This window comes from Amblyomma americanum, chromosome 11 (genome assembly GCF_052857255.1).
Source record: "Amblyomma americanum isolate KBUSLIRL-KWMA chromosome 11, ASM5285725v1, whole genome shotgun sequence".
Taxonomy (NCBI): Eukaryota; Metazoa; Arthropoda; class Arachnida; order Ixodida; family Ixodidae; genus Amblyomma; species Amblyomma americanum.
Window position 1 is genome coordinate 50,808,840 of NC_135507.1, and position 10,059 is coordinate 50,818,898.

Here is a 10,059-nt window from a genome sequence, read left to right on the forward strand (position 1 = left end):
TAATGTATAGGGTGGTGGGCCTCGTCAGGAGACTCCAGGCTTGAGTCCCACAATACTGGCGGGCACTTTCAAAGGATGTACATGCCTGGCCACTGGGACGAGGTCTATTTTTTTCAAAAGACACTGTATTTCTTTTGCTTTGGCGACAACGACAGGATTGGCACTATAGTATATTTACTCCAAACGCGCCTTTACCTACGACATACCGCAGTAAAGGCAGTAAACAAGTCTGCGTTTATATGTTTATCGTTCTTCATTAAATATAAAAACTGACGGAAATATATCTGGCGCAAGGAATGGGCTTGAAATTCAGCCCTTTAGAGTGCGCCATAGAACCACGCGTGCAGTGCGCAGCATCTTCAAGTTCTTGTCGACACACTCGCACTTGTGGTTGTCGTAGTAGACGTCGTCCAACAGGACGCAAGCGCCGGGTAGCGCACTGATCTTCTTGACCTGCGGAGAAATACAGTACAGTCAGTGCAATGCTGATATGAACAATAAACTTTAAAAACATACATTTTTCTTCACAATGGTGTTTTACACGTTTGGAACCAACTGATATATATATATATATATATATATATATATATATATATATATATATATATATATATATATATATATATATATATATATATATATATATATATATATTTCAGTAGTTTCTTTCCAGGCCGCCAGGCGCCGCCAGCAGGATAGTGGCGCCGCTGGCTTGTGACCTTTTTTGGTCGTCGCAGACGGGGGAGTTTCCACTCCTATATAGTCTTCCTCCGCGCCCCAGGTGGTCGAAATTTCCGGAGCCCTTCACTACGGCGTCCCTCATAACCTGAGTCGATTTGGGACGCTAAGCCCCAATAAACTATATTAGCATTCATTGATATCACAAGATAGGCTGCTTTTATGAGAAAACCAGACACGAGACACTGTCATCTACCACCGCATGCTGTGGAACAGAAGTTCCTGGACTCTGTAAGGCTTTGGGCCAAACTTTCGGTGTTTGTCTTCGTATTTTCAATGTCGCTGCTGGCAGTTAGTGTTTTTTTTCTTTATTGCCTGGCTTTGGCTCATAACATTTAACCAAATAAAAACATTCAACAAAAAACACACAAAACACGATGTACATAAGACACTGTCGTGGTCAGCCAGCATGAGTCTGGCTTCGTCATTCTAAAATTCACGAAGCATACAGAGCGGCTCTAGCCTCGAGAGCCACTCGGGAGGCTCCGCGGCTGCTTTCTGGATGGCCAGAAAGCTGTCCATTCTTTCCCGAAAATAAATTCGGGCAGGTCGTGCGTCTTTGTCACAATAATAGCCTGCCATTCTGGAGCGCCATATACAGTGGAGGCCCAAGAGCATTATGAGATCAAATGGTACCCCATCCTCATTGTCTGTGTTTAAATAACGAATTCCCTGCGCGTCAAGTGGTAGCTCTTTCTTTATTGTCCTTTGTAACACATCCCAAAAATAAACCCCTTCCTAGCAATGCAAAAAAACATGGTCTATTGTTTCGGGCTGTTTACAAGTTAAGCAGATCGATCCCCACGGTAAAAAGAAATCCTTTCCTTCCAAAAACTTTTTAACTGGAAGTGTCCCGGTGTGCAATTTAAAAAAGGTCTTTACTCCTGGTGGCACCTGCATTTTCTTTACCCTTTTTAAAACATCAGCTCCAGGACCTCCACTGTACAAGGCCCTGTACATAGGCTCTGGGAAAACAATATCACAAAGATCATGGTACAACTTCTTTCTTTTAGTTTTATACAAATAATCGCTAGAAAAACGCGCTGAAAGAAACCTAACACTTGCTACAATCTCTTTGTAATAACCAAAAATTCCACCCGAGAGCTCTTCTGTGGTAACAACAAACTCGGGCAGCAATCGTCGCAGCCTCACCTGGCACACGGTGCGCAAGAACGGGTCTGAGACGTCGCGAAAAAACAAAAAACGGTTCACCAGCTGCCTTAAAAAGAGGTGCCCTAGCCTCAACCCCCTGTCTTTTACCCGCCGGAACAGGTTCGTTCGGCTGCAACGTTCCCATTCGGAAGCCCATATAAAGACGGCAAAAATCCGGTGTAACTTCTGAATGTTCACCCGAGAGCAATGCAAAACCTGCATCACATACCAGAGCTTGCTAATTCATACTTCATACTTCATTCATACTTCAGGGGGACGAAAGACACATGGGGGCGCTGCGGAGCTTATAACTGGCAGTTAGTGTTCCTGGAGAGCATTTGTAGCAGACTTGTAAAGAAGCTCACACTCTTTGCTGAGTTTACCTTTTCCTCAAATTAAGCCGCCGCGGTGGCTGAGTGGTTATGGCGCTCGGCTGCCGGCCCGAAAGACGCGGGTTCGATCCCGGCCGCGGCGGTCGAATTTCGATGGAGGCGAAATTGTAGAGGCCTGTGTGCTGTGCGATGTCACTGCACGTTAAATAACCCCAGGTGGTCGAAATTTCCGGAGCCCTTCACTACGGCGTCTCTCACAGCCTGAGTCGCTTTGGGACGTTAAACCCCTTAAACCAAACCAAACCAACCTTTTCCTCAAATCCTTCAGGAGTATCGAAGACATACAGGGCGTCTGTGTTCCGTACAAAATGCGACAGATCCGTGGCAGCCTTGGTTGCGCTCTTTCTTTTGTACTCATCCTGGAAAAAGGAGTTGAAGGTATAAAAACTCTATTCATATGTTAACGTTCTTGAGGCACCGTTTTTGAATGAACAAGCTATGGACAACAAAAAAAAATCGCGGACGACGTGAACGCTATATACATGTAGTAATGCTCATGTTGCCGAATTCGTCACATGAACATGGAATAAAATTACGTCGTTTGGGCCTTTCTTGCGTCCGCCTTGTTTTTACCCACGTAAGCCTCGAAGCATTTCTTTCACGCACGCCCCGACGGCCAGTCTTCTGCCAAAAGTTCGTCTGCTTTCGAAGAAACACGCGATATGTTATTTTAGAGAAGGTCATGTGTTTGAAATCTAGGGAAGTGTAAAGTTATCTTATTGTGCATCGGTCACCTCTGTTCTTGTAACTGTCTTAGGAAGTTCTAGTGAGTGAAGAGTTGAGTGAGAGTTAAACAGTCCTTGTGTGTTGTGGCCTTCAATAGATCGAACAGCAGTAAGTAAAAGTCTTTTCAAGCTGATGTTTTGACACATATGTGTCGTCCTTAGTCACGCTTCTTTGTAGTAGTGTGAATTGTAATTTACATCGTTCTGGCTGTGTTTATGTCATCAGCTGAACTGCTCTTCTTTCTTTACAAGATGTTGAGAGACGTTGTTCGCCACCACATGAATAACAAAAAACGTGCATCTACAACGCCCAGTGTTTCACTTCTGGTGCGTTATGTCCGTATTCATTGTCTTGACGTGCGCAGTAATAGCAAGAATAGTGCACCGAATAGCTACCGAGTTAAGCCGACATGCCTCTATTGCGCAGAGGAATGCAATTACTTCCCTTCATTAACCTAGCGCTAATCAATGAATCAAAAACACCACCCTACACTACACCTCAAAACCCGCCAGTGGAAAATGTCTCAAGAACTGACACGGCTCGGTAGTAGCATTAGGTCCGTATCGTAGCCCAAGAACATAGAAACCTAAAATTACCAGAAAGGAGCCGCCACGGTGGCTGAGTGGTTATGGCGCTCGGCTGCTGGCCCGAAAGACGCGGGGTACTGTGCGATGTCAGTCCACGTTAAAGAACCCCAGGTGGTAGAAATTTCCGGAGCCTTTCACTACGGTGTCTCTCATAGCCTCAGTTGCTTTGGGACGTTAAACCCCCATAAAACAAAACCAAACCTAAAATTACTTGAAAGGAACGTTTGGATGCAGTTCATGACGGTAACGACGATAGGAAAAATCTTGTCTTTCAAGGGAAAAGAATTTTTACATACCCCTTTGTGTAGCAGACGCTGTTAATGACGGCAATGAAGTTTCATTGTAAGCGGGGTACATTCGCTTGCGTATCGCGTACATTTGTGCGCTTACTTTGATTTTTTTTCTAATCATATATCTGCCGTTAGAATTGGCCATGACTTTGAAAATTTATTGTTTTTAATTTTAATACGAAATTTTATGTGCTTGCTCGTAAATTATTGAACGTTTATGGCGATAACGTTTCATTTGTTAATATGTGATCGAGAGTACCTGACTGTTAATACAAACGAGTGGTAATTTTTGAGTGCTTGTAGCTGTGCAAGACACTTTTATTCTCAGTCACGCTACTACCGGGGTTAAATAGTAAAATATAGTAAGAAAATATTAAATTTGACGCTACATTATGAAGATGGACGGCGCCTCATAATAGACACCGAGTGAGGAGGTACGGCACAAGGATTCATCGTCTACTCAAATGCCAGCTGGGGCGTAGGCAGGCGAAGCAGGAAATTCTTTTCGTACCAACTTGAGAGAAAATATGAGGTTGTTCAGTATTTGATTGTGTTGCGAGACTAAATTCAGTGCCATCGCTGAAATTCCTTCATCAATTCATTGAATGAATTTCATTATCGCTTCATTCAGACAAGGTCGTCCTCTCTGTCTGCAGACGACATTTCCTTTGCGTCCGCAGCTTTCGCGAGCGTTGAATGCTGAGCCTCGCAGAGCAGAGAGACATGCGTACCGAGCAGTACATGACCTTTTCGACGGCGTTAGCGGCATCTCCAATGTCATTGGACCCGCTGTACTTGACGGCGGCCAGGCTGAAGGCGATGCAGTGGTTCCCAGAGGGCGACAGGCCGGCGCCGGCTACCGCCGCTGCGTACTCTCCCACGCGGGTCTGCTACGCAGGCCAGAGGGCGCCGCGGTATAGTGTGGAAGTTGTTAAGTTACAGTGGGGGAACCAATGAACTATGGAGTGAGACGACATTCAGAAACTACAGGCACTGAGATGTTTGAACGGCGCTTGCGTTACCTCTTCCACATCGCACATTTCCTCCTTCAAGAACTACTGGAACGCAATACCTGCCCAAGCTGCTGTTATCTTTAGAGTCACGCGTGCGAACTTTTGATCATCATTACGCCGCAAAAGACCTGCTTTTCCGCCACATGGGGCACCTTCGAGAGCGTTATGTCTGGGAATCTGAGCTATATGCGGCCACTGCATCCAGGTCAAGCCCTTAAAAAATCTATAGATAGTCTATAGACTTCTTATAGACTCTATTGACTTCCTATAGACATTTCTTTTTGTCTATTCTTAGTCATTCATAGTCTATAGACCGTCTACAGACAAAACTCTACCAAAAGTGTATGGCCATAAATTCATACATTGTCTATAGACTGTCTATATGATTTGTATTGCTCATAGACTATTCTCAAGCATTTGTACATATAAAATCTATAGACTTTATAGACAAAATTTTGTCTGTGGAGAGTGTATACACTGTCTAAACAAATCTTTGCAAGGGAGGCGCCTACAAGAATCCACTGGAACATAGGCAGGCTGAGCAGCAGTACTATTTGCTTGAATCTCATAGTGTGAAATTAAAATGGCGCTAGTTGTTCCCGGGAAGATCTATTGATTCGCTAGATAATATATTCATCTGCTGTAATTTCTTCATTTTCTCAACGGTAAGCGGCAGGCGGGAATTCTGCGAATAACCTGCAGGTGCACGCGTGTACTCACAATGGCTATTGTTGGTTGGACAAGTTCTGCTTTGAAGGGGGCCTGCGCCTGAACAGTGTAGACTCGGAGCGACGCCAGATGAAAGTGCCTGTTTGAGAGACAAAGAAATTGGAGCGGTTTGTGCTAAGCTGATTATAAACATATAAGACCTCTACGGTTTGGTTTCGACGTAGAATTTTTGCATGTAAGTCAGTTCTTGATTAATGAGAAAGGCATTGCTTGTTAAAACAATATTGCGTAAATTTCTTTTCGACCTCCATAACAACAACGCACTTGACAGGCCAGAGACGAAGAGAGACAACATTGCGGTGTGTTGTGCGTCTTGTGGTTGTTATACAAGACCCTTTTCCTTAGAATTTAACCCCAGAAAAGCCGAGCACCAGGGTGGGCGAAATCTTGTTCAGCAGTGTGAATTGCTGGGTGAGTTGATACATGTTCAAGAGAAAAAAAAACGGCGAAAAAAATGCGCAGGACCAGGAGAAGACACACACATACTGTCGCTGGACTTACAATTGATTTATTATTGGTTCTACCACGTATTTAAAGCCACACTCGCGCAAGCGCACATGCTGCCACATTCATCAAAGTCCGGACGTTATTACAACACAGTGCCACTCTTTGTCAGTGATAATAACAGACGGGTCGCTCATGCAAACACGTTCGCTCTTTTTGATTAAAAATGCTTCTAACAGTTCGTGCCTGGACTTTCCGGGGCCGATAATGGTAGTGTTGTTAAGCAAAGCTGAGCAGTTTTGGCATTCTTTCACATGTATAGCCAGGTTGCTCCCTATGCCAGAACGCAGCGTTCTGCCGTGCTCCCCGAGTCCCTTGTACTCATAAGAAAACCCGTCGATAGTCGGCAGCACTGGGAATCGAACCCGGCAACCCCCCGAATGCGAAGCGGAGCACTCTGTTGTATGTGTCCTTCTCAGGTATATCAAATGCGCTTTAGTTATGGCAATGTTTGGGAATGTAATTTTATAATTTGGCATCGTAAGTTTAGGAAACACTACGGCATATTGAAAAACCATCATTGAATGTTTCCGTCTATGGAATGAGCAAACAAGACTCGAGCATTCAAGAATCAAGCTAGGCACTAGAACTGTCTTAGATTGCTTTAAATTGGAAACTAGACATGGCAAGGAAGTTATGTTGCTTTAGTTCGGTGGTGTGAGCCATGTAAAAAAAAACTTTACTTTGCCAGCAAATTTGCATCCAGTGATTTTATTAGGTTTTCGCTGACCAATTGGAGGAAATTGATTCATTTCACTAATGGGGCACAGGTCTTCTGCTGCAAATGAGTAAGCTTCGCTCTTGACATGTGACACTTCGAAATATAATTTCAATGATTAACTTCGTAGTTTGTGGCTAGTAGCGTGAAACGCAAGCTATATTCCAAGCAGACTGGCTGAGAAAATTTCACAATCGCGGTGTCGCCACTAATTCTTTATTACCGGTTGCCCGAGACTGGAACGCTACGACACTGGAATACTAAATGCCACGGTGAAGGAGGGGGGGAGGGGGGAAGCAGGACAAAACATCACATTCTTTAGGTGTGCAGGTATGCAGCAGGAACGTACGAATAACGCTGGGGGTTCAACAAAACCGCGGGAAAGATATCTTAAAAATGCGGATGCAACAAGAAATGTGCCGATAAACATTCGAGGTTTAAACAGGGGCCCTAAACTATTCAGGGGCCCCAGAAAGGTGAAAGTGGCTACGATAAGAAGTATTCTTTAGTGGGCTAAAAATACGGACAAATCAATCGGTGTACATCTAAAAACAGCACTTTAACATTTGTATGAGCTAGAGACGAAAACTATTCGCCGATTATTTCTGCAAGCGGGTTTTCGAGGAACAGAAAACAAATTTCTGGAAATATATGGCGCCACCAACTACGCAGCTTCAGAAAAGATGCCTTTGCTATCAATCTATACATACGTCGACTTGCTTGCTTTTCATGCTGGATTTCGAACGTGTCAAAACAAAACAAAACAGCTGTTTACCTGGTTATCTATCGTACCTTCTGGCCGCGCCATTTTATATGCGTTAGCCGACCAAAATAATATCTCATATCGTGCAACGTAGGGTATTCAATGGGCATTATACAGTGAGACTGAACAGCCAGTTTCAAACTAAGGAGAGAAACAGTGAAGCTTACCTCATGATGTCTATTTTCACGCTGTCCAAAACGCCGTGAATGATGTAATGCTTGCTGTCGGCTAGCGTCCGCAGCTCCTGGGTAAAAATGAGAGAAGCAAAGCAGTAAGCACGCCCATTCAGCTCGTCCCGTTCAAACACATGGGTCTAGAGAGGGGTTTTTCCATCGTGCACTAGCTTGCTTCATAGTAATAATAATAATAATAATAATAATAATAATAATAATAATAATAATAATAATAATAATAATAATAATAATAATAATAATAATAATAATAATAATAATAATAAGAAGAAGAACTGGTTTTTTGGGGAAAGGAAATGGCGCAGTATCTGTCTCATATCGTATATCGTTGGACACCTGAACCGCACCGTAGGAGAAGGGATAAAGGATGGAGTGAAAGAAGGAAGAAAGAGGTGCCGTAGTGGAGGGCTCCGCAATTATTTCGACCGCGTGGGGATCTTTAACGTGCATTGACATCGCACAGCACACGGGCGCCTTAGCGTTTTTCCTCCATAAAAACGCAGCCGCCGCGGTCGGGTTCGAGCCCGGGAACTCCGGCTCAGTAGTCGAGCGCCCTAACCACTGAGCCACCGCGGCGGGTCTTATGCAAACACGTTCGCTCTTTTTGATTAAAAACGCTTCTAACAGTTCGCACCTGGACTTTCCGTGGCCGATAATGGTAGTGCTGTTAAGCAAAGCTGAGCAGTTTTGGCACTCTTTCACATGTATGGCCAAGTTGCTCCCTGTGCCAGAACGCAGCGTTCTTCCGTGCTCCCCGAGTCCCTTGTACTCATAAGAAAACCTGTCGATAGTCGGCGGTACTAGGAATAGAACCCGGCAACCTCCCGAATGCGAAGCGGAGCGCTCTGTTGTATGTGTCCTTCTCAGGTCTATCAAATGCGCTTTAGTTATGACAATGTTTGGGAATGTAATTTTATAATTTGGCATCATAAGCTTAGGAAACACCACGGCATATTGAAAAACCATCATTGAATGTTTCCGTCTATGGAATGAGCAAACAAGACTCGAGCATTCAAGAATCGAGCTGGGCACTAGAACTGTCTTAGAGTGCTTTAAATTGGAAACTAGACATGGCAAGGAAGTTATGTTGCTTTAGTTCGGTGGCGTGAGCCATGTAAATAAATCTTTACTTTCCAGCAAATTTGCATCCAGTGATTTTATTAGGTTTTCGTTGACAAATTGAAGAAAATTGATTCATTTCAATAATGGGGCACAGGTCTTCTGCTGCAAATGAGTAAGCTTCGCTCTTAACATGTGGCACTTCGAAATACGATTTCAATGATTAACTAGCTTCGTAGCTCGCGGCTAGTATCGTGAAACGCAAGCTATATTCCAAGTAGACTGGCTGATAAAATTTCACAATCGTGGTGTCGCCACTAATTCTTTATTACCGGTTGCTCGAGACTGGAATGCTACGACTCTGGAATACTAAATGCCACGGGGAAGGATGGGGAGGGGTGGGGGGGAAGCAGGACAAAACATCACAGTCGTTAGGGAAGCAGGTATGCAGCAGGAACGTACGAATAACGCTGGGGGCTCAAGAAAACCGCGGGAAAGATATCTTAAAAATGCGGATGCAACAAGAAATCTGCCGATAAATATTCGAGGTGTAAACAGGGGCCCGAAACTATTCAGGGGCCCCAGAAAGGTGAAAGCGGCCACGATAAGAAGTATTCTTTAGTGGGCTAAAAATACGGACAAAGCAATCGGTGTACATGTAAAAACAGCACTTTAACATTTGTATGAGCTAGAGGCGAAAACTATTCGCCGATTATTTCTGCAAGCGGGTTTTCGAGGAACAGAAAACAAATTGCTGGAAATATATGGCGCCACCAACTACGCAGCTCAGAAAAGATGCCTTTGCTATCAATCTATACATACGTCAACTTGCTTGCTTTTCATGATTGATTTCTAACGCGTTAAAGCAAAAGAGAACAGCTGTTTACCTGGTTAACTATCGTACCTTCTGGCCGCGCCATTTTATATGTGCTAACCGGCCAAAATAATATCTCATATCGTGCAACGTAGGGTATTCAATGGGCATTATACAGTGAGACTGAACAGCCAGTTTCAAACTAAGGAGAGAAACAGTGCAGCTTACTTCATGATGTCTATTTTCACGCTGTCAAAAACGCCGTGAATGATGTAATGCTTGCTGTCGGCTAGCGTCCGCAGCTCCTGGGTAAAAATGAGAGAAGCGAAGCAGTAAGCACGCCCATTCAGCTCGTCCCGTTCAAACACATGTGTCTAGAGAGG

At 44.1% G+C, this 10,059-nt stretch overlaps 1 protein-coding gene across 2 annotated transcripts; it reads right to left on the reverse strand.

The window, feature by feature from the left end:
- Window positions 1–279: 279 nt before the first annotated feature.
- LOC144110379 (uncharacterized) lies at window positions 280–9,979 on the reverse strand. 2 transcript variants are annotated; one of them, XM_077643234.1, is made up of 5 exons: window positions 9,905–9,979; window positions 5,619–5,706; window positions 4,617–4,772; window positions 2,531–2,641; window positions 280–453 (listed from the first exon to the last, which is right to left on the reverse strand). In XM_077643234.1, the coding sequence occupies exons 1-5, from the start codon at window positions 9,907–9,909 to the stop codon at window positions 310–312; spliced, it is 504 nt and encodes a 167-aa protein (XP_077499360.1). In that variant the 5' UTR covers window positions 9,910–9,979; the 3' UTR covers window positions 280–309. The 2 variants fall into 2 exon arrangements, with proteins under 2 accessions (XP_077499360.1, XP_077499359.1); XM_077643233.1 differs by having other exon boundaries at window positions 4,617–4,775.
- Between the last annotated feature and the right edge of the window lie 80 nt (window positions 9,980–10,059).

Excerpts from the sequence above, each read along its gene's own strand:
- LOC144110379 (XM_077643233.1), bottom strand. Across the intron at positions 2,642-4,616 it reads AAAAGGTCATGTACTGCTCG|GATGAGTACAAAAGAAAGAG; the intron begins GTACGCATGTCT and ends TCCTTTTTCCAG. Across the intron at positions 454-2,530 it reads CTGAAGGATTTGAGGAAAAG|GTCAAGAAGATCAGTGCGCT; the intron begins GTTGGTTTGGTT and ends ATTTCTCCGCAG.